We start from the raw sequence: 25,045 nt of genomic DNA, 5'->3' as shown, positions 1-25,045 counted from the left end.
CACAACTGGGACCTCTCCCAGGTCGGCTCTGGGCAACCAGGGCCACTGCTAATGTGCCAGAGCCTTGCTCTGATCTCTGGAGCCTCCAAAGCATCAGAGCCATCCCATGTTTCATGTCAACGTGAGAAGACTGCTTCCCTCCTCATTGTGTGTGATTCAGCAGTTAGCTGGGGCGCCTCTGGCCCTGGCAACTGATAAACTAGGCCCCATTGCGGGATCTCAAGGCAGTCGCTGAGATCTGTAGAGACTGGCATCTCACAGCCACCTCTCAGCCTGAGCTGCTGGTCACAGTTAGCTCTGCTCATGGCCCCTCCCCATCTCCCATGTGCAATCTTCTCTTCCATACCAGCTTGACGCCACCTTGAACCTTAGCTCATGCTTTGATTTTTCTTGGAGAAAACTCCACTTATACAAGTGGTCTGTGAAATACGCTGGATGTTACTGAACATTTAGGAGCCAGACCTAACAAAATCCTTAAACAAATCATAACTTGGCTGAAGACAGGATCCTGCTACATACGATTTTTTCCATTTCTTTTCTTTTTTTGTGACAAAGTCTTGCTGTGTTGCCCAGACTGGTGGCTGGTCTGGACCTCTTGGGGCTCAGGTGATCCTTTTACCTCACCCTTCCAAGTAGCTGAGACTACAGGTGTGCACCACTATACTCCAGGTACATACAGTTCCTCCTCTCGTTCTTTCCTCCTCCTCCTCCTCCTCCTCCTCCTCCTTCTCCTTCTTCTTCTTCATCGTCATCGTCATCATTGTCATTGTCGTCATCTTGTTCTGTCACCCAGGCTAAAGTGAAGAAGCATGACCACAGTTCACTGTAACCTCCATCTCATGGCCTCAGGTGATCTTCCCACTTCAGCCTCTCAAGTATCTGGGCCTACAGGTGTGTGCTACCATGCCCAGCTAATTTTTTAATTTTTTGTAGAGGCAGGGGTCTCCCCATGTTGCCCAGGCTGGTCTCCAACTCTTGGGCTCAAGTGATCCCTCTGCCTCAGCCTCCCAAAGTGCTGGGATTACAAGCATGAGCCACTATGCCTGGCCCAGTTTTGAAATTTCACTTATAACTGGGAAACTTCTCTCCTCCTTTTTTAATTTTTATTTATTTTTATTTAGAGATGGGGTTATGCCATGTTGCCCAGGCTAGTTTTGAGCTCCTGAGCTACAGTGATCTCCCTGCCTTCGCCTCCCAAAGGGCTGGGATTAGAGGCATGAGCCACTGCACCCGGCCCCTCCTTCTTTCTTTTACACACTAACATGTGCATGCACACACATTATTCACAACTGGATTTTGAACTTTTAATTTTGACTTCCTACTCTTTTCAGATCCACAGTTGCTAATGACCTTTGAGGTATTTACTGTAAGAATGAATGAATGGAATAATAAATTAGTGAATGGTGAAAACAGGAGCACCCTCATTGGAGAGCAGGTCCCAGAAGCTGTGAAGAGCCCAGGGCTCCACAGTTACAGACGGTGGTCCACAATGGCAGCCTTGCTTTCTGTGTTCAAGCCCCCTTGGCCCATGTCCCCCAGTGCCAGGTTCCTAGAAGAGAGGACTTGGTTGGCCCAGCTGTTGTTGGGTTCTCTCTTGGTGCAGAAACTTGCACCCAGGGCAGGGGCAGGTCATGTTTCAGAAGGATTCCTGTCAGAGTTCCTCCCAACCTTCCCCATGGGTAGGGGTTTAGTTTTTAAAGACGGGAATTGCTGGGTGGACAGATTTCCCAAAAGGTCTGTAACAAAGTTCTGCAATGTGAGACTGAATTGCTTTAGGAAAAGCAAAGTGATGGTGGCTTTGAGGTACTGTGCAGTTAGAACTCTGAATTAAAGCTGCAAGTCTCAACATGTGATCCCCAAAACCCTTTCAGGGGTCTGAGAGGTCCTTCCTTCATCAATTGCACATCTGTGTAAGGCTGGATTTTCTTCTGTATTTAAACCAAAAAAAATATTGCAACAGATTGAAGGCAGAAGATATTTCAGCTGCTCTCTGTGAAACCAGGCATTAGAAAATGTTGTAAAAATGTAAAACAATGCCCCATTCTCAGTTTTTTTAAAAACACGATTCCCATAAAAAATGTTATTTGTGCTAACATGTAATGGGTTCACTGTTATTGATTTTTAAATGAATACATATTTTGTATATTTCTCAGTTTTAATTCCTAATATGATCCATATTGATAGATAAAACCTACGTAACAAAAAGCTCTTTGGGATCCTCGATAGTTGTTGAGGATGTCAAGTGGTCCTGACACCAAGAAATTTGAGACATTAAATGAGATGAAGAAGACAGGTTTCACACTCCCCTGTCTTCTTTTCTGTCCCCTCCTCCTCCTCGGGCCATCCAGTCCCACCACTCATAGAGACACTGGATCTTGTCCTCTCTCCAGCTTTTAGCACCAGGAGCCCCACCTTGTTCCCCTGCTGGGCTCCTGCGGGGAGTTGAGAAGGAGTCAGTGAGCAGAATGTACCGCAGCCCCTGGAAGCTTTACCTAGAAAGCTGAGTCAGACAGAACAGTAGGTAAAAAGAGGGCTTTGGACTCCATGTTCTCTGCTTAAAAGCAACCCCAGCTGGAGGTAGAAAATTCGGGTGGAAAATCCATTCCGCATGCGGAGAACCCCTGGCAGAATGGCTCTCCTCTGTGAGGATGTTTTGTTCTGAAATGTTGGTATGCATCGACAAAGACAGTTGATGCTCCTCTACAAAAGAAGCATCCACGCCACGCAAGGGAAAGCATTCTTGGCGAGAAATGTTCCTTTGGAAGAGAGGAAAACGTCTACTGCCAAGAGGAGAGAGGAGCTGTGAATCACTAGCCGGGCAGGTAGGAAGCAGCCCCACCCATCACCAGGTGGCTGCAGGCAGAACGCAGGGGTGTCATGGGGCAGAAAAGCACTTTACTCCATCTGAACAAAAATGTGCAGCAAGTCCAGCTCTACGTTTGCAGATAATGATCGAAGCAGGGAAACCAAAATCCTAATGTTTGAGTTCAATTTCTCTTTCATCTTTAAGGTCAAAGTCAAGAGAAATTTTCTTCTCACGGATCATTACTCTTCCAAGACAAAGCGCTGACTGCCCACGAAGAGCCCTGGCTCTGCCACTTCCTGTGTGAATGCTCTGCCTTAATGTTCTTGGCTACAAAATGGGGATAATAACTGGCCGGGTGTGGTGGCTCAAGCTTGTAGTCCTAGCACTTTGGGAGGCCGAGGCAGGCAGATCACAAGGTCAGGAGTTTGAGACCAGCCTGGCCAACATTGTGAAACCCTGTCTCTACTAAAAATACAAAAATTAGCCGGGCTTGGTGGTGGGCGCCTGTAATCCCAGCTATTTGGGAGGCTGAGGCAGGAGAATTGCTTGAACCTGGGAGGCGGGGGTTGTAGTGAGCCGTGATTGCACCACTGCACTCCAGCCTGGGCGACAGAGTGAGACTCCATCTCAAAAAAGAAAAAAACAAAAAGGGATAATAATAGTCCTACTTCATGAGGTCATTGTGAGGATTAGCCTGGCACAGACTCAAGCACTCATTAAATGTGAAATATCATTATTAGTCAACTAAGCATCTATTAAGAGATAGACAGTTGTAGTGGTGGTAGTGGTAAGAATGTAATGTTTTTTCAACTCCCTCAAGCTAATCAGGCCACCAGCTGCGAAAGAAGCAAACCCTTCTGTTCCTAAGTAGACATGAAAATGTGCTCTTATGTTTGAATGACTCCAGTGTGAAGTTGAAAAAAAAATTTGGGGTCTCTGTTGTCATCAAGAACAATATAGACAGCCGCTAATGATTTTTCTTGGAGAATTCGTGAGACTGAAAGCAAGGAGAGGGAAACACACAAGTGCAGGTGAGAGGGCAAGAGAGAGAAGGAGCTATAGTTGTCACAAAGAATTCAGAACTTCTAATAAGACTTCCGGCCAGGCACAGTGGCTCACACCTATAATCCCAGCACTTTGGGATGCCAAGGTGGGAATATCACTTGAGGCTAGGAGTTCGAGGCCACCCTGTGCAACATAGCGAGATCCTGTTTCTAAAAAAAACAAAACAAAACATACTCCTTACTACCCTTAGAGGTTGTAAGGAAGGAATGCGAGTTTGCATCCCAGATATGGGTTCAGTCCTGGGCAAATCATAGTGGTTGGTCAACCTAACACCCCCATCTACTCTTCAAATCTTTTTGTTTTGTTTTGCTTTTGAGGCAGAGTTTTGCTCTTGCCACCTAGGCAGGAGTGCAGTGGCGTGTTCTCGGCTCATTGCAACCTTGGCCTCCCAGGTTCAAGCAATTCTCCTGCCTCAGCCTCCAAAGTAGCTGGGATTACAGGCATGCGCCACCATACCAGACTAATTTTTGTATTTTTAGTGGAGATGGGGTTTCACCATGTTGGCTAGTCTGGTCTCAAACTCCTGACCTCAGGCAATCTGCCTGCCTTGGCCTCCCAAAGTGCTGGGATTACAGGCATGAGCCACCATGCCTGATGAGGGACTTATTCATGTATTTATTTGGTATGTAAAATTCACATGATTCTTTCTCAATATCTGAATGATCTGCTGCAGGCAAAAGGAAAGCACACTCTGAACTGCTCTAGAGCTTTTAGACCCCACCAGGCAAACGCAGCCTTTCCTCTGTAGCAACGTGGACCCTCAGGTTCACTTCTGTTGGGTGCAGCTGTAAGAGAATATATGAACACCCTCCTCCTCCTCATCCCTCACCGTACTTAGCAGGAAGATATTTGTTAAAGACCTTGTGGGCCGGGGAGAAAAGAGGGAGAAAAAATTACACTAATTGGTGTGGTTGGTCATAGGCATATTGGCTATCCATACCAATAAGAGGGCATCTCAACCCATACACAAGCCCTCATTTCTTCCATACTTATCTGCCTGGGGTGCTATAGCAGAGAATTTCTACTTGAGTAGGAAGTTGTCTGGATGACTTGGGTTTTCCGAAGCTAAAGTTCTGAGATTCTGGCACCAGCGAAGCCTCTCTGACTCCAGGGGCAGTGTTCATGTAGGGGTCTTCCTGGGGATTTCCAGCCATTTTCCCTAGTGTGGGTCTCTGTCATTGATCCATACCCACAGGGCCTTCAGGATGGTCGCTGCCCTGATGCAGCTGGATCTGGGTTAACAGGGAGGAGCTGGAATTGCTTGGGACAATATCCACTGGAGCCACAGCTGACTTGCAAGGTCAGCCTGGAATGGCCGTCTGTGGGTAGATCCAGGGGACAAACTGTCATCTCAGTTGGGTTCTTTAAATACGAGAAACAGAAACTAACTGGATAACTGACTGGGAGCTTATTGGAAAGATGTGCAGGAGATCTTAGGCCGAAAGAAAAGCCAGGGACCAACTTGAAAATGATGGAACAGGGCAGTAACTAAGGTGTAGTCTCCTAGGGTGCACTGTCAGAATGAATCAGCTCCAACCGTCTTCAGGCTTTAGGTCTCTCTGCTAAAGATCAAATTCCCAGAAGAGAGTCGGATCGGCCAGCTTTGGTTTCATGCCTGCCCTTTGGCAAGGCAACTTTACTGGTAGCACTTAAGGGTAGAGGGTGGGAGTGGGGAGTGGAGAAAGTTATTTTATCAAAAGAAGTGCATGGATGATGGACAGACTAAATTCCAGATGTCCATTCCAGGGAGACTTCCCCAATGGCCTGCTTAGGGGGATGGCAGGGGCCAAAGGTAGGCTCAGCAACTCAGTACACAGCTGATTTCTAGAGAGTTCAGTATCAGAAAGTGTTTCATTATAAAACTGGTGATATCCTCATTGAAGAAATTTGGAAATCACAGAGAAGTCTAGAAAAAATAATTTTTAAAAGGCATCTATGATTCTATTAGCCAGAGTTAACCGCAGCTAATTTTTCAGGGTGTGTCTCTCCTTTTTTTTTTGAGACAGGATCTCACCCTGTTGCCCAGGCTGGAGTGCAGAGGTGCAATCATAACTCAATGTAGCCTAGAGCCTCCAGGCTCAAGTGATCCTCCCTCCTCAGTCTCCTCAGTAGCTGGGACCATAGGCTTATGCCACCATACCTGGCTAATTTTTAAATATTTTTGTAGAAGATAGGGTCTCACTGTGTTGCCCAGGCTGGTCTCAAACTCCTGACCTCAAGCGATTCTATCCACCTCGGCCTCCCAAAGTGCTGGAATTACAGGTGTGAGCCACCACACCTAGCCTATGGATTCTTTTTTACAGAGTTGAGGCTACACTGTGTGCATATTTCATATTTAGCACTGTGTATTGACCTAACTGTTAGAAAAGTGTCTTTGTAACATTGGTCTAGTGACTAGACTTGAGCTGTGGCTGTGCTACCTGCTGGAAGAGGCAGAGGGGACCTTCTTTGGCTCATTATTTCACCAACACTGGGGACCAAGCAAGTGTTGCCCAACTTGGGAAAGTGCCAAGGCCTGCCTTTCATCCAGAGGAAGTTCTATCTGGACATCAGCCAAGGTGAATGGGAGCTTCCATGGACATAGTGCTGCATACGGAAGGCCCTAGTTCCATATTAGAATCCATATTAGAGTCCTTCTGATATGAATAGATCACATTTCCATCTCATTATTAAAGAAGACACTACCTTTATTTAGTCACTTAAAATGATAAGAATATACTTCATGATGAAGAGTAAAATCACTAGGAAGGGCCAGGAGTAGTGACTCACGCCTGTAATCCCAGCACTTTGGGAGGCCAAGGTGAGCAGATGGCTTGAGCCCAGGAGCTTGAGACCAGCCTGGGCAACATGGTGAGACCCCATTTCTACAAAAAATACAAAAGTTAGGCAGGCATGTTGGTGCATGGCTATAGCCCCAGCTACTGGGGAGGCTGAGGTGGGAGACTCACCTAAGCTCAGGAGGTCAAGGCTGCAGAGAGCACACACCACTGCAGTCCAGCCTGGGTGACAGAGTAAGACCCCATCTCAAAAAAAAAAAAAAAAAAAAAAAAAAAAAAAAAATTCACTAGGAAGGTGGGATAATGGGAGAATCCTAGTTGAAATATAGCTATACCTATCTTAATAATGTGCCATGTATACACAGATGTGTGTATTTAGACACCTGAACTTGTGTATTTAATAATATTAAACTGAGAGCTTGCCTGCTTCAATCTTTGCTGACATTTGCTAAGGGATATAATTCAAGGTGATATAAGAATTCTCTGTCACCTGGAGCTAGAGAAATCTGTACAACTCCTGCAATTAAATCTCAGGAAAGAGTAGGCCATGTTCCTATTAATAGGGTCCACCCCTCAGAATCGAATCACAGTGGGATCACTTTTGAAGAGGTCAGAATTTGTCCATAGAGGAGAATCATTCAACTTTGCTTTTTGACTCATTCCACGTGACTCAACGGGCCAGCCTCTCATTCTAATACCTCTAGGGACACTTGTTTGCTAAGACACATTATCTGCACAGAAAAGGTCCTCCTAAGTCAAGGCTGGGGAACATCGAGCCATTGGGAATGCCAGGCTTAGTCTAGTGACACCCAAGGGACTCCAGCTGAGGGGGCTCTCACCTCTCTATTACTCCTTCTATGAGCCTTTCATGGACTCCTTCACTCTCCTCATTTCTAGTTATTTTTCCCTGGGAGTCGGCTTCAGCCCTCTTTTTTCATTCTGAATTATCTTGCCTGCTTCCAGGGTTCCAACTACCTGTGGAATTGTGGCTTCCTAATTTATATCTCTAGCCCAGCCTTTCCTCAAATTCCAGACCCTCTTATCTACAGGATACCGCAGATTTCTACCTTAAAGTTGTCACTAGCACCACCTGCTCACCAAATCCCCAAACTTACTCTTCTCCCTGTGTTATTTTTATCTTGGTGGCACCAAGAGTCTGCCAAGCTTGAAAGCTGGAAGTCAGTACTGATTCCTCCCTCACTCCATCCTCACTCTGTTCACTAAATCCTGTTTAATTCACCCAGTTGGTCATTCAGTGAGTGTATTTCAAGCACCTGCTATGTGCCAGGCATTGTGTTAGGTATCTACTGTGAAGCAAAAATAGACAAGGTCCTTGCCCTCATGGCTTACAGTACAACTAGGGAAACAATGTCATGAAGGAAATGTGTCCTAAGTTATTAGTGTTTAGTCTGGGAGACAGGGAAGGCTTCCAGAAGAAAAGGGGAGATCTAAAGGGTGCCTTAAGAATTAAATGAATGAAAGTCATAGGTGGGGAGTTCAATTTCTAAGCAGACAGAACGTCCTGTGTATGAGCTCTGAATGAGGTGGAAGGAATGAGGCACGTCCTTCAAGGGACTAAGAAACGACCTCTGGAAAATGAGTGGTCTTCCAGGAAGGCCATCATGGCTGAGGGGTAATGAATTGCAGTAATACTGAGACGGGAGAGGAGAGTGGGGAAGTGGGAGAGGCCCCATTGCTCAGCACCTTGTAAAGATTTTGGTAATTTTTTTAAGAGGACAGAGGAGACTTTCAAGGTGGGCGGGATGCTGGGTGGGGAAGGTTGAGGAATGACAGATTTCTATATGAAAGTCACTCTGGCTACAATGTGGAAAGTGGATTAGATGGGGCCTGGGCAGAGGTAGGGGAAGGCGATCCCATTGGCTTCCTCCTTGCCATCCCCGTAGCCATGATCCCCAGTCCAGATTTTTGTTGTCTCTTCTTGCCTTGCAGCAGAAAACACCTCTACTACTGTCCCTAGCAACGTACGCTCAGTGTGGCTGTCTCACTTCTGCCAATAGAAAAGAAAATCGACAATCCTTCTTTGGGCTCAAAATTAAGTTCAAACTCCTTAGTCTGGCTACAGGTCCCTTCAAACCCAGCCCTTGTCTCCCTCACCAGTGTCACATCCAACCGCTTTTCACCGATACCCTGTGCTCTAGTCCATACGAGGGAGATGCGAGAGCTGTACCGTAGTTTGAGGTGGAAGGACCAGAGTAGAGGCACCGAGAGCCAAATCTGAGGCTCAGTCAGAGGTCTAGACTATTAACTGAATAGAAAGTAAAGGAAACCGGCCGAAGTGGGGGTTTCAGGCAGTTGGCTTCCAGCACCTTCAGGGAGTTGGCTACGAGAGCGTCAAAGACCAATATTTGGGAAGCACTCAGGGACAAGGCATCTGGAGGCTTGGATGCAAGACCAAAGGTGTAGTCGCTGGGAGGTAGTTCCCCAGGACAGGCCCCCGAGCACTGACAGATGGGAGCTTAAGGACAGGACCCCCAACCAGTAGAGAACTGAGGTTCCCAGACAGCCATGACCACAGCTGGCAAAGAATGGGCAGGACTCAGAGACCTGTAACTCAGAAGGTCAAGGGCAATGGCTGACTTGAGGATGACTTGGTAGGAGGAGAACGATGAGAACATTCTTTATATTCTACCTGTCTGGAGCCAGAATGAATTCTAGAACAAAAGGAGCAAGGCCAAGCTTCCAGTCAAGGCTAGAGCTAGAAGTGCGTGGAGAAAGGAGTGGGCAGCTCCTGCCTTCGCCTGCACCAAGTTCAACAAACACACAGTCATAGCCATGGCTGGTCCCCAGAATACACACAAGGCAAGGACGTTAGTGGCCGCCCCATGCACCCCGGTGAGCTGTGCTCACTTGGGAGAACCATCCTCCTTGAAGGTGAGTGAAATCTCAACATGAGTATGGTTCTGAGAGTAGCCCTGTAACTCTGAGGAGGGCCTCTGGAGACCATAACTGTGTACAGTTCACATGGTAACCAGAAGACTATGACATACTTCAGAAGGCGGTGAGGTCACAGAACACAAGCTTTAAAGTAAGTGAATCATGTGTGCCTCATTTATTTTTAAAAGCAACTTCTGAGAAGGGCTTAGAACAAATTTTTTCCCTGAGTGCCATTTCCCACAGGTACTCACAGAACAATAAGGTGTGACCATAATGGCTGCACTGAGTTGTCTCTTGGACAGTGTCAGAAGGGACATAAAGAAGGTGGACAGAGAACTAAGGCAACTGAGATGCATCGACGAATTTAGCACGCGGTGCCTGTGTGACTTGTATATGCACCCCTACTGCTGCTGTGACTTGCACCCATATCCGTACTGCTTGTGCTACTCCAAGCGATCACGCTCTTGCGGCCTGTGTGATCTCTACCCATGTTGCCTGTGTGATTACAAGCTTTACTGTCTGCGACCATCGCTCAGAAGTTTGGAGAGGAAAGCCATCAGAGCCATAGAAGATGAGAAGCGAGAGCTTGCCAAGTAAAATAACTTATTTTTAGATTTTTTTAGTCGGTATATTAGCCTTATAAGTTGGAATAAGGAAAAATATGTGACAATCAATACTTGAACAAAGATTAAAAGGGTTCTGGATAATGACCCTGGTGACTTAGGAAAGATTTAAGGAAAGAAGAGTAAATGAGTCCATGATGGGAATTGTTGGGTTCTCAAAAGACAATGTAATGATGTCGATTGGCAAGGTCGTTGGTGGTTTATAGCAAGAATGCCAGTATGATAAATAATGCGGCTTTAATGAAGGGAAGAAACGGGGTGTCATTAAAAAGCCATTGGAAGCAGCAAACTAAACATTTTTCCTGGTTATGAGTAAAGTGATTTGAGTATATTTGGACTTACAGAAATGACTATAGGAGAAGTAATAATAATTGATCAAATCCTTAATGTGTGCCAGAGGCTTTACAAGCAGGAGAGCAAATTGAACAATAGAGGCATTCCCTTGGTCTTGTGGGAATATCATTCTCCTATCCCCCCACTCCAGACAAAGACTTACCTTGTGTCTGGAATTAGGTCTATCATGTTGGTCTCCCCTCTCACTCTAGCAAAGGTCTTGCAAATAAACTATGGACTGAGTTGTAGCTTTCAGGATAGACTTGAAAGGCTTTTTAATTGAATTGGGTAATTAAAAAGAGTCAGTTTAAAAAAAAAATTTGTTTTAGATTATGTTTTCTTTTTACCTGGAGAAGCCTTTCCTTTTCTAACTTTTTGCATATGCCATTTAGTCTGTTACTGTTGATGAAGAAGATGGTTCAAAGTGCTGTCCCTGGTTAAAGAAATAATACATTCATACACTGAAATAATAAGTAAACGTAGAAAGGATTGATGAAACATTTTACATATTGATGTATTAAGTCAAACAAGCAAAGTGCAGAAAAACTGATAGAAGATAGATAGATAGATAGATAGATAGATAGATAGATAGATAGATAGATACATAGAGTCTCTTGATAACAGTGACAGTGATGTTTCTTTGGAAAAAGCAGTAGGAGGCCAGGTGCAGTGGCTCATGCCTGTAATCCCAGCACTTTGGGAGGCCGAGGCGGGCAGATCACCTGAGGCCAAGAGTTTGAGACCAGCCTGGCTAACATGGTGAAACCCCATCTCTACTAAATACAAAAAAAAAAAAAAAAAAAAAAAAATTAGCCAAGCATAGTAGCAGGTGCCTGTAATCCCAGCTACTTGTGAGGCTGAGGCAGGAGAATCGCTTGAACCCAGGAGGCAGAGGTTGCAGTGAGCCAAGATCGCGCCACTGCACTCCAGTCTGGGTGACAAAGCGAGACTCTGTTTCAAAAGAAAAAAAAAAAAGGATAATTATTGTCTAGGTCACCAGCTACCAATGGTCATGAATGAACCTCCTTCATAGCCTGGGAGCTTTCACCTGTAAATTCATCTACACTCTTTGAACCAATGTTTGTTTTCATTTCTTAGGGTATCAAGTTACATAAATTGCTAACACTTGAGGCAGGGGCTCTTTTTAAAATATTTGGTCCAAGTTAAGGTTTCCTTGTGAGCAGATCAGTATCCAGTCTCCTCCTACTTTTGGATACTTGAATACCCTTGTCCAGGTCTTTCCAGCCTCTGTCTCCTGGCTGCTCTCCTATCCCCAGACTCTACCAATTAAAATGCCCTCTGTCCTGTGCCATCTACTCTCTTTATGCCTCTTTCAGGAGCCTTGTTTCTTGGCATGCAGTAGAAACAGCTTCAAGCTTAATCTCGGCAGTGTAGTTTAGGCAAGAGGTAATGCTTTCTCTTGTTTGTGATGCTCTTCCTGACAGCCTCTGGGTCTTTGCCTACTTTTTCTGTGCCTGCAGGCAGTATATGAAGCTGGTGATGTCTTTACATTAATTCCTGGATCTCGGAAATGATAACTCCAAGTCCATTTTAGAAATGACCTCAGGCTTGTCCTCTTTATCTCTTCCAATTCATACCACCTTGTGAAATGTCTATGCTCCATTTCTGACAACCTGACATTTCACTCTCCAAAAGGGCTTAGTGTCATTTGCAAACCTAAATATTCAATTTTCCTGAATATGGGTGAATATGGGTGAAAATGTTAAACCCTGATTCTAGCCTCAGTCCCAGAAGGCCCCCACTGTAGTATTTTTTCTTCTAGTGCAATGCCATTTATTCTTATCTCTAAGCTAGCGCCTGATCCATAACTAAATAGATATAGAAATACCGTGTTGATTCAATTTTTTAAAACAATCTTTGGTGTGAAAGCTTGCCCAAGGCTTTTCGAGTTTAGAATTCATATTCACATGACCTTCCTCCCTTTTAAAGAATGCAAGGGGGTTGGTTAGTTACGACATATCCTTTCAGATGGCAGGCTGTGTTGTCCAGAAGGTTCTTTGCCCAATGTGAAGTGAAGACTCTCTGGTCTGTAGTTGTGTTGGTCCCCTTGAAACTGTTTTTCTGGGTCAGAGTCAATCTGCTGTGTCTCTGGGTCCTCCTTTAATAACTGGTAAAAAGCCTCAGCCAACAGCTTCTTAATTCATCCCACAGATTACTTGAGCACTCCTGACTATAATAGTCAGTTATTTGATTGATGTATGTGTGGTGTTTTCTTAGACTGGGCATAGAAAATCCAATCTAAGCTGGGTGCACTGGTTCACACCTGTAATCCCAGCACTTTGGGAGGCTGTAATGGGAGAATTGCTAAAGTCTGGTAGTTCGAGACCAGCCTGAGCAACACAGGGAGACCCCATCTCTACAAAAAATAAAAATTAAAAAAATTAGCCAAGCGTGGTGGCACATGTTTGTGGTCCACAGTACTCAGGAGGCTGAGATGGGAGGATTGCTTGAGCCTGGGAGGTCAGGACTGCAGTCAGCCGTGATTATGGCACTGCACTCCAGCCTAGGCAATAGAAAGAGACCCTTTTTCAAACAAAGAAAGAGAGAGAGAGAGAGAGAGAGAAAGAAAGAAAGAAAGAAAGAAAAAGAAAGAAAGAAAGAAAGAAAGAAAGAAAGAAAGAAAGAAAGAAAGAAAAAGAAAGAAAGAAAGAAAGAAAGAAAGAAAGAAAGAAAAGAAAGAAAGAAAGAAAGAGAAAGAAAGCAAGCAAGAAAGAAGGAAGGAAGGAAAGAAAAAGAAAGAAAAAGAAAGAAAGAAAGAAAGAAAGAAAGAAAGAAAGAAAGAAAGAAAGAAAGAAAGAAAGAAAAAGAAAGAAGAGAGGGAGGGAGGGAGGGAAGGAAGGAAGGAAGGAAGGAAGGAAGGAAGGAAGGAAGGAAGGAAGGAAGGAAGGAAGGAAGGAAGGAAATCCAATCCATTTCCATCCTTTATTGGGCAGCTGCTCCAGAAGACACCATATTGGCAGTGTCTTCCTTAGTAGAGACCCAAGTAAGCACCTTTGTTTCTTTAGCTTCTTTGATATCCTCTTTTCCTCCCCTAGAGGCAGGCAGTGCCCCTGTCTCTTCCTCCCTCTTCCGGATTTAGAGGGGCTGAGGGGACTGCATTGGTTTCCTTTGTGGGAAGCCATGCCACCAGCCTGATTTAGGTTGTACCCGATTCACCACCACATTTCATGGGCTTCCCTACCCTCTGTCTTAAAGCTGGAGAAACAAAACCCAGGCCCTCCTCAATCCTGCCCTAGGAGTTTATTATCTAATTCATGGGTGCCCTGTGTGGCCAGGACACCAGGCAGTCCTCGGGAGCAAAAGAACCTTGATATACAGCTGTACTCTTTACCGGTACCTAGAAACGAATCCTGAGACCGTGTTTCTGTCCACGTACCCAAGTGTCTGTGGCTGGCACGAATCTCAGTGAAAAATTCCCTTGAAATCCCCACACCAAGGGCACTCTCAAAACTTCAAAAACCTGCCTCCTCATTTCTTGGTTCCCTCTTCATGCTCTGAGGATGAGGTTTTCACTGAATCCACTCTTGCTTGGTGAGACTGATGAGTCAGGCCTCATGGTGAGCTCTTTGTGGGTTTAGAGGTGTCTTGCCCAGGTCTAAGCCCTCAGAGAAAGCTTTCTAGTCTCCCTCATTCTCTAACCCAGAGGTCGAAGTATAAGTGAGCCCTATGGGGCTTTCTGGCTGGTGCAAGGCTGGCTCTTCCACTCCCACTGAGGGGAGCTCTCCCTTGTTTCCCTCTGTGTCCTCTGCAGAAGTGGAAGTGAGTTGGGCCTTTGCCTGCCTCTCATCATAGACTCTTCACATCCATACTTCTCACAGCTCAGTCACCCCTTGGCTGCAGGGGTAAAAGTCGCTTCCCATCTAGGCCAAATGCATTGCTATGATTTGGTTTGACCTTGTTGTTTAATGATATAAGACTTAAAGCTTCAGAGTTAGGGTAAGTCCATGTAAGGTGGGGCCTGGTGCAGCTTGATAAAGAAGACTTACACTTTATTGAGTGAAACTGTTCCTAGCACTTCATGTTCATTTAAGCCTTGTAACATGGGTGACATATTGGGTGATATTATCTTGGTCATCTTACAGACAATGAAACAGATTCAGGGGCCATGTTCTTGATCACTAGGTGGTGGCAGAGCCAAGAGTTGAAGCTGTGTGTGCCTGAGTCTGGAATCTGTGAGCCTAATCTCTAGTCAGTGGTTCTCAATGTGTGGCCCCTGAAGCTGATTAGTAGCATTACCTGCAGCATGTTAGAAATGCAGATTCTCAGATCCACCCTAGACCTGCTAGTTCTGAAACCTCTGAAACTCTAGGGGTGGGATCCAGCCACCTGTGTTTTTTTGTTGCTATTGTTGTTTTGTTTTGTTTTTCTGAGATGGAGTCTTGCTCTGCCGCCCAGGCTGGAGTACAGTGGTGTGATCTCGGCTCACTGCAACTTCTGCCTCCTGGGTTCAAGCGATTCTCCTTTCTCAGCCTCCTGAGTAACTGGGACTAGAGGTGCGGACAACCACGCCCAGCTAATCAGCCACCTGTGTTTTAACAAACCCTGCAGGAGAGTCAGATGCACTTGTGCCATGCTGCCTGGCTCCCTGCTGAGTGACATTGTCCTCAGTATCAACCCGAAAGCCTGGAGAAGAGAGAAAAGGCTGGAAAATAAGAGAAAGGGGGAAGAAAGGAGAAGAGAAAGAAAAAGATGTGTTGGAAAGAGAAGGATCAAGTTTAAATGGGACTTTGGGATGGGGCTAAATTCAGGAGAAAAAGCAAAGTACTCCAACGAAGCCTAGAGGAAGGCCTGCTCCACCTGGTTCCCTGGTAGAGGTAGATATTTTTGATATCTTCATTACTTTACTCATGACCAGGCTGAATCTGATTTATATATTTGAGAAGATGGCTGGGTATGCAGCTGGTCATTGCTGTGGGCAGCATGTTTCATATTTGGGAGTCTGGTTGTACATCCAGGTGAAATTCAGCATTAGCAGGGAGGAAAGGAGGCCGCACAGAGCAGCAGACACAGGCACTGGCTGTCTGCTAGCTTTTCCCAGCCTTCCCAAGAGGCTTCTGCAAAGGAGCTGATTTCCCTACGTTTACTGAGGCTAAGCTTCGCCCCCATGACAACAAGTATAGGAGGCAAACTCCCTTTGCGCAGAACCCCATAGAGCCATGGAAAATTCCAGGTGGGGTGATGGGGACATCACCAGGCAGGAGTCAAATTGCAAGTTCAGAGTTGAGTCTGATGAGTAAAATGTGGCTTCTGCAAGTTTCCCCTAAACCAACACATCTTCCCTGATAACCACTGACTTAGAAGCAAGAAGAAAAGGAAGCATGATCTGGCCAAGACTTTTTGGGTGACTTCCTGAAGACATTTGTGAGACTCTTGTGCAGCTGTCGCAGAGCCACAGGAATCAACGTGACAAGAATAGAGGAAAAAAAGGAACCCAAGCAACAAAATACATGAAATTGTGCCCTGGGATCCAGGTTACTTAGAGGAGATGAATCTGGGCACTGACTTGGCTTATAGACTTATAGACCTGGCTCCCAGATCCAGCTTCTGTGGAGGTCAAGAGGGCTTTGCCAAAACCAGCTATGGCCAGAGCCGGGGCCACTAGCAAGGACTCCTAGCTGGGGTCCTTGGCCCTCCTTTAGGAGGCCTGGCTGCATCGTCCTGGTGGGATTTGATGTTTCTCGTCTCATATGAGAAGATCTGAGCTGAACAGAAGTTTGATTCTCAGACCATGCACACACCGTGGGAGAGTCTTGAAAGGCCCAGAGAGTGCCCGTCTTGCTCTGTGCTTCCCTTTGGCCTTGGCTGCTCTGGCTTTAAGCCTGTAATCCATCCAGAGAGGGTACCGTGCCTGGAGTTTGGGTTGGTTCTCGGCATCTTTGTGGGCTATTTTCTGCCCATCCAGCAAGATAGAGTGCTTGTTCTCCTGCTTACCTCACAAAGATAGATTTCAAAGAGTCTAAAATTCTCCTACTTTCTCCTTAGTGTGGCATAGGGTACCCTGGCACACCCAGGGCAAGAAATATAATCATGCCTCATGCCACCCCCAGGTTCCATGGGGCAAGAGGTAGAAATGGGGCTGAGGTCGGATGTGGTGGCTCACACCTGTAATCCCAGCACTTTGGGAGGCTGAGGCAGGCAGATCACAAGGTCAGGAGATTGAGACCATCCTGGCTAACATGGTGAAACCCCCTTCTCTACTAAAAAAAAAGAAGCCAGGCATGGTGGTGGGCACCTGTACTCCCAGCTACTCAGGAGGCTGAGGCAGGAGAATGGTGTGAACCCGGGAGGTGGAAGCTTGCAGCGAGCCAATATCACGCCACTGCACTCCAGTATGAGCAACAGAGCGAGACTCCATCTCAAAAAAAAAAAGAAAAAAAAAAAAAAAAAAAGAAAAGAAAAGAAATGGGACTGAATACAGTCCTCTGGCTGTATTACACAAGTTGTTTCTGTTTGCCTCAGTGTCTTCTGGGACTGAGTTCTACTTGACCATTTTATAATTAGCCACTAAGAGTCTTGATTTGTAACTTTCAGTACAAGGTAGTGAACACTCAAACTGCTAATCTAATGATGTTAGGGCTCAAGTGGAAAATACAGATGAAAATCAGTATGTATAGCATGATTTCATAAGAACACATACAAAACTCTCTCTTTCTGCATGTATATAGAACTACACACACACACACACACACACACACACACACACACAAAGTCAAACACCAAAATGCTAAGAGTTATATGAGATTATAGGTATTTTTAAAATAGTCCATATGTTTACTTATCTGTATCTTGAGTCTTCTACAATGAACTTGTATAACTTATGTAACAAAAAGAAGTAACTGCATAAACAAAATTTAACATACAAAAGTGATATGGTGATAATTACATCTGCATCACAGTTATTATTGTGAAGATTAAATGAAATATGCCTTTAACATGCTTAGCACTTTCCACAGCACACTAAAAAAAAAAAAACAAAAAAACTTAACATCCTATGTGCCAAGCATTATTGTAAATATTTTCTTGCATTAACTAATTTAAGCCTCACAGCAACCCAATGATGTAGACTATTTTTATTGCCCCAGTTTTACAGATGAGGAAACTGAGGCACAGAGAAGTAAGTTATCCACATGGCAGAGCCAAGCTTTAAACCTAGGTACACCAGTTCCAGAGTCTGTTCTTAGGCACTTTGCTTTACTACCTCTTGACGGATCATAACTGATCAATTAGTGTGAGCTGCTGTTATTGTTTTTATTAAGGATTTACACAATAGAACTACTGAATAGCAAAAGGTAGCTCTATAGGAGCCATGGTAGCTCTGCAGTGAGAACAGAGGAGAGCACTGATATGTAGCATTTTCCAATTTCCATGGTGTAAATATCCTCATCACTACTATGATTGATTTCAAGCTATCAGCGTGCAGTACTAAATGGGGAGTCGGGAAGAGATGTGCACTATGAGCTCTTGCTAGCTGATGCGATCCTGATTCAGGACACCACTGGCAGGCTGTTCTGTATCTGATCAACATGGCCCCACCCAGCTGACTGCATTTCTGCTGGTGCCAGCTGTCCAGAGCCTAGAGTGACTTCCCAGCCTGGAGGAGCCAGGCCCTGCTGGGCAGAGCCAGGCCAGGGCTCTCCTGCCATCCTTGTTTGATTGAGCTTTCAGGCTGTCTCTGTGCAATTGCCAGAGGTAGCACCTGTCCTATGAACCAGTAGGGCTGGGTTCTAAAGTTGACAGCCATCTCTAAAATGCAGATTTTAAATGGTATCTTAATAGTTACATCCCATTTTTAAATCTATATAAATACAAAATATAATTTATATATATAATTTAATTATAACTATATACACAATTTAATTATAGTAATAATGAGAGTGATAATAATTAAGCAGGATTTATAATGTACCAAGCACAGTGCTAAGTAAAATATCATAATCTCATCTAATCCTCCAATAGCCCTATATGATGCAGGCATTAATATAATTATTATCTCCATTTTGCAGATGAGGAAACTGAGGCACAGAGGGGTTAAGGAACCTACCCAAGGATGCATAACTAATAAAAGGAGGAGCTGGTATTTAAACACGAGAGAAAGATTTGGAAGGGCAGGCAGCATGCATTCATTGTGAATAGCGGTGTACTTGTGGGGCAGTGTGATTCACATGGGTGGACCACACTTTTTACTTCATGCATTTGTGTAAAGTTTATTTTCACAGTGGCTAGTGTTAACTTTGGCTATTTCAAAAGCTAGAAATCAAAATATTGCTTCTCAAGCTGTGTCTGGATTCTGAGGTCTGAGCTCTCTCCCACCCTATCCCTTTTCTCAATTCCAGACTGAGAAGAACAACAAATAGAATTCTGGCTTCCTCCTGCTGTAGCAGTAACATTTTAGGATCAGTGAATGTATGCGGTTTTGAACCTGATCAAGTCAAAGTTCGAGTGAAGGATGGAAAGGTATGTGTGTCGGCTGAGCGGGAGAACAGGTACGACTGCCTCGGATCGAAAAAGTACAGCTACATGAACATCTGCAAAGAGTTCAGCTTGCCGCCCTGTGTGGATGAGAAGGATGTAACATACTCCTACGGGCTCGGCAGTTGCGTCAAGATCGAGTCTCCTTGCTACCCTTGCACTTCTCCCTGCAACCCTTGCAACCCCTGCAACCCGTGCAGCCCCTGCAACCCCTGTAGCCCCTGCAGCCCCTGCAACCCATGTGACCCTTGCAACCCGTGTTATCCCTGTGGAAGCCGATTTTCCTGTAGGAAGATGATTTTGTAAAGTGCACATAGGAACCCATTACTTAATAGAAGTCAGCTACTCCACCCAGGCAGCTCTCTCAATGTTTCTCCTCTCCTTCCCGTGGCCCCTGTTGTTCAAGTAGGTAGGAAACTGAATACATAATTGCAATCTGCTGGTGTTGTGTGAAAGTCTTTTGGTTAAACCCACTGCAGGAGCCCTGCAGAGTTAGTGAACACTGGAATAATTAGTGGATGGGAATAGAACGATGATATATGGTGAGACCCACCCTCCCACTCCCTCCTCCATACCCAACTACCTCCAAACTCCAGGAGAAGACACTTTTCTGGTGGGCATCCCCAGACATTGTTTTCCAGATGATCCAGTGAAATGGCCTAGCCCAGAAACCAAATGGTCAAAGCAGAAACAGATTAACTAGAGTTGAAGGCAAGCACATTTTCAAAGCACTGCAGTAGGGAGTCCTGGAAAGAGACTCCTCAAGCACAATGGGGTTGTGGTTTTACTGGACAATGATCAGAATACAAAAAGTATGGGGTGGTAGGTGGGATGAGGGGCACGTTTGCTGGCCAAGGCGGGGTGGCCATACAGCTTGTCATTTTTCAACATTCCTGTGGTTTGGGGAATTGGCCAGCTCTGGTTAGCATATGCATGCTAAACAAAACGTTAAAAAAAAAAAAAAAAGCAAAACTGAAACTAAACAAACCAGCTTTGGTTTGCAACCTGCTTGAGATTTATTACAACTATCTCTTTTTCTGTTTTTTTTTTTCTTTTTCTTTTCTTTTTTTTTTTTTTTTTTTTTTTTTTTGACCGAGTCTTGCTCTGTCCTCCAGACTGGAGTGCAGTGGTACAATCTCAGCTCAATACAACTTCTGCCTCCCAGGTTCAAGCAATTATTCTGCCTCAGCCTCCTGAATAGCTGGGATTACAGGCGTGCAGCACCATGCTTGGCTAATTTTTTGTATTTTTAGTAGAGACAGGGTTTCACACTGTTGGCCAGGCTGGTCTCGAACTCCTGACCTCAGGGGATCCACTGCTTTGGCCTCCCAAAGTGTTGGGATTACAGGCATGGGCCATCGTGCCCGGCCTCTTTTCTTTTCTTTTTTTTTTAGACAGGGTCTTGATCAGTCACGAAGTCTGGAGTGCAGTGGTACAATCATGGCTCACTGCAGCCTTGCTCTCCTGGGCTCCAATGATCCTCCCACCTCAGCCTCCTGTGTAGTTGGGACTACAGGTACATGTTACCAAGGCAGGCTAAGTCTTGTATTTTTGGTGGAGACAACATTTTGCCCTGCTGCCCAAGCTGGTCTTAAACTCCTCAGCTCAAGAAATCCACTTGCTTCGGCCTCACAAAATGCTGGGATTACAGGTGTGAGTCACTGCACCTGGCCTGTCTCCTTTTCTTAATTTCTGAAACTGCTTTTAGACACAGAAGCTCAATTCAAAGGTCAGGAGTGGAAAAGGACAGCTTTCACAAAACGATAGCGTAAGTCACCTGAACTTGGATCTGCCTGGAGGACACAGTCCATAAGCCAGGGTTCTTTATTACCAAGATTGAAATAAGTGTAAAGAAAGTACGAGATGATGGGGAAGAATCAGAATGAGGATACTGGCTGGTTTCCAACCTGACTCTCAGAGGGAACATAAAACCCTCCAGTTTGCACAGTAAGTCTCTTCCTGAGTTTCAGCGGCATGTGGGTGACAGCAGTAGATCTCAGCATTGGCTCCACATGGGGATCACTTGGGGTGCTTTAAACATATGGATGCCAAGCAAAACATACAAAAAAAAAAAAAAAAAAAAACTAAAACTAAAAACTAAAAAGGGCAAAAATTAAAACAAAAGGCAGATGTCTATGTCCTTTCTCCAGAGAACCTAATGTAATATAGGTGAGATGCAACCTGGGCATTGTGACTTTTAAAAGCTTCCCAGGTGATTTAAGAATGCAGCTAAGGTTGAGAAGCTCTGGATGGGATATTAAAGCTATCCCAGCCTTTTATTTTAAAAACTTCCTTTAGGCCAGGCACGGTGGCTCTCCTCTGTAATCCCAGCACTTTAGGAGGCTGAGGGGAGAAGATCGCTTGAGCCCAGGAGCTGGAGACCAATCTGGGGGACATAGCAAGACCTCATCTCTACTAAAACTTTATTTATTTGTTTTTATTTTTTGAGACGGAGTCTTGCTCTGTTGCTCAAGCTGGAGTGCAGTAGTGCAGTCTCGGCTCACTGCAACCTCCGTTTCCCGGGTTCAAGCGATTCTCCTGCCTCAGCCTCCTGAGTAGCTGGGATTACAGGCATGCACCACCACGCCCAGCTAATTTTTTGTATTTTTAGTACAGATGGGGTTTCACCATGTTGGCCAGGCTGGTCGCTAACTCCTGACCTCATGATCCACCCGCCTTGGCCTCCCAAAGTGCTGGGATTATAGGCGTGAGCCACTGCGCCTGGCCTCTACTAAAAATTAAAAAAAATAGTTAGGCGTGATGGCATATGCTTGTGGTCCTAGCTACTTGAGAGGCTGAGGCAGGAGGATCACTTGAAGCCTTGGATATCAAGGATGCAGTGAGCTATGATCATGCTACTGCACTCCAGCTTGGGCAACAGAGCAAGACCTTGTCTTAAAACAAACAAAAATTCACAAACAAAAAGCTTCCTTCAAGTTTAAGGCTGAAGAATACTTATGGTGGTAACAGACATATTTTGTTTTCAATTAAGGGAAGTAATGGCCCTCTAACAGAAGTGGTGAATAAAACATAATGAACATTTCAAAAATTTACCTGTATAAATATCACACCATGTTTTGAATATATGTTTATAAATATCCTATTTTCTAAGGTATAAATTTTTGGAAAATGAATTTGAAGAAATTTCACCCTAGAGAGTCAATGGGATGTCACTGGGGTCTTTTGGCAGCCACCACTACTTCTTAAATGTGGAAAATAAACACTAAAAACATATTTTTACAAACTTGAAGCATTTATCAATAATTTTATTTTGTCTTATATAAAGCCACTGAGGTCCTAACCCGTTGGATAAGCAGGAACTTCTGTCCTCTGGTGGGTGCCATTCTAGGACACTCTTAGAAACAGTTCATTCTTTGATTCACTCACACACTGACCCACCCTCCTTTTTGTTGGTCCCGCAGCTCATCCATTCATCCATCAACCTGCCAGCCAGACTTTATCATTTTGAATGCCAGATACTGTGCTCTGCAACAGGGATGGAGAGAGAAAGCACCCTTTTCACAAATGCCTCACATTAGATTCAAGGAGGGATGCTATAAAGGGGCTCAGGGTGGAGGGTGGAGAGAGCCAAAGAAACTGAATGTGCAAGAACTAGAGAGGACAAAGGGGCCTTCCAGACTGGCTCTGGGCATTCCCAAGGTTTATTGTCGACATCCCTGTCTCGAAGGAAGCTTCAGGTAAGCCTGAGTCTGACCTGCAGGGAATTGGTGGCCTTGGTGTGCTCACCACCCCTAATAGGGAAAGACTTGCTAGAAAGACAAGGATGTATCTACTGAGTCCACTGCTCTGAGTAATTCACAGTGCCAGGAGCTTCTATATTTTAAGGCAAGACTAAGCTCCGTGATATACTGTCAGCGCACTTGACAGTGTGGAATCAAGAAGTAAATCATACAGTGTGGGAGGGAAGTGCCCTCCAATCTCAGAGAAGGTGTGGGGAGGGGAAGCAGGCCTGAGTGGGAGGCAGAGCCTGGCTGTGGGCCCTGTCTGAGGCCTGCAGGAAAGGCACAGAGCAGGGCTTAGTCCATGAACTAACTGGGTTCCTGGGGATGCGGAGGAAGTTGATACAAAGGAGAAGAAAGAAGAAACATTTGCTGCTTTCAAAATTGCCCTTGGCTGGTCGGATGAACCCCAGGGCTCCGACAGCTCGGCTGTGGCCTTTAATGCAATTTTGTAGGTCCAGGTCCAGTCGTAAACACCCGACTCCATCTACCTGGGTAGGAGATGGGAATGGGGGTGACTCTTGAAGGGGCAGAAGAGAGAAATCAGCCCACATGGCAACTGAAAGACGAGAGGCTCTGAGCTACTTCACTGCCCAGCACATGTGTGATGAATGAACATATAAATTAGGCAAATGTGCCACCTTCTAATAAATGTGTTTGGTAATACTGTAGAACTAAGGGCAATGAAGATAATGATACTTCTTTAGTATTATTATTATTATTTTTGAAACAGGGTCTTGCTCTGTCACCCAGGCTGAAGTGCAGTGGCACAATCTTGGCTCACTGCAGCCTCAAATTCTGGGCTCAAGCAATCCTCCCACCTCAGCCTCCTAAGTAGCTGGGACTACAGGCACATGCCACCATGCCTGGCAAATTTTATCTATTATTTTGTAGAGATGGGGTCTCGATACATTGCCCAGACTGTCCTCGAACTCCTGGCTTCAAATGATCCTCCCACCTCAGCCTCTCAAAGTGCTGGTATTACACCTGTGAGCCACCACACCTGACCTGACCGTTACACTTCTTAGTGTTCATGGAATAGATTTTAGAGCCAAAGATCTATTTCACCACGTTAGGAATTTAAAATTTCTTGGGTATAGGACCAGGGAGAATCCATATCCAATGACTATCTTATATTATTTGATTTCTTTTAAAGCTCATGTAGTGAATTATTTTATAAAATGATATTGTTGGGACGGGCATTGTGGCTCATGCCTGTAATTCCAGAACTTTGGGAGGTTGAAGTGGGTGGATCACCTGAAGTCAGGAGCTCGAGACCAGCCTGGCCAACATGGAGAAACCCCGTCTCTGCTAAAAATACAAAAATTAGCTGGGTGTGGTGGTGGGTACCTGTCATCCCAGCTATTTGGGAGGCTGAGGCAGAAGCTCTTGAACCTGGCAGGCGGAGGTTGCAGTGAGCCGAGATCACGCCGTTGCACTCCAGCCTGGGCCACAAGAGTGAGACTTCATCTCAAAAAAAAGAGAAGAAAATAAAATGATATTATGAAAGATCCTCAGGTGACTGTTCTTAAGTCATTGTAAATAGTTTTATTTAGTGAGTTCTTCATGTCCCCAGAACTAATGGAATAAGTAAGTTTTAAAATTATTTCAACTTCTCTTCCGTGCACAAAAATTCCTTCTTCTCTCTCTGTCTCTATCTCTGTCCCTCTCTGTTGCTTTCTTTATCTCACTTTGTCTTCCTCTCCCATTTAAGTGCCTATGAGTGTCACAGGTTGGAAAAGTTTGGGACACTCTCATTTAGCTCTTTGGCTGAGGACATTATGCTAAAAGTTAAGCTAAAATGGATACTGAAACCAGAAGATGGTGGGTTTGTAAAACAAGTAAGGGGAGAGGGTGTTGCTGGGTGACCCAGATGAATTCCAGTAAAGTTTGTAGGGTTTTTGGCCTTTACGTAGCACAATTATCAACCAAGGCCTGGATGAGTCACAGGGTTTGTGATCCTGGGTGGAAGATGGACTCAGAATTTATCCTCAGGGAGCAACTGCTTTTATTACTAACCTGGAAGTGCTTTCTTCCCGTCTAGAGCTGCAGTAAGTATTTGCTCTTGTCCCTAAAGGTATAAAACAAAAACAAAACACACCCCTTGCTTAGGCCTCTGGATCCTGATGAGTGTAGAGCATTTGAAAATCAGACTTGAATACCCTTCTCCCTGAGCCACACCAAGACCTGTGACTTGTAGCCACACAGACATCAGCAACGTGGTGGATGTAAACCTGGCCTTGGACAGATGACAAAGGTAATGATTCCAGGCCCTTAAGTGTGCCTCAGAGAATGTGTCAGTGACAGGAAGAGTCC

General features: G+C 45.0%; 2 protein-coding genes across 13 annotated transcripts in view; both read left to right on the top strand.

Annotated features, from left to right (window-relative positions):
- Window positions 1-25,045, top strand: part of BAALC (BAALC binder of MAP3K1 and KLF4) — a 1,274,875-nt gene that overhangs the window by 562,535 nt on the left and 687,295 nt on the right. The window lies entirely within an intron of this gene.
- Window positions 9,653-19,429, top strand: ODF1 (outer dense fiber of sperm tails 1). Its single transcript, XM_050800712.1, has 2 exons — window positions 9,653-10,136; window positions 18,854-19,429. Exons 1-2 carry the CDS (start codon window positions 9,817-9,819, stop codon window positions 19,293-19,295), a joined length of 762 nt encoding a protein of 253 aa, XP_050656669.1. The 5' UTR covers window positions 9,653-9,816; the 3' UTR covers window positions 19,296-19,429.

Source organism: Macaca thibetana, chromosome 8 (assembly GCF_024542745.1).
Source record: "Macaca thibetana thibetana isolate TM-01 chromosome 8, ASM2454274v1, whole genome shotgun sequence".
Taxonomy (NCBI): Eukaryota; Metazoa; Chordata; class Mammalia; order Primates; family Cercopithecidae; genus Macaca; species Macaca thibetana.
This window is presented reverse-complemented; position numbering and strand designations above follow the sequence as displayed.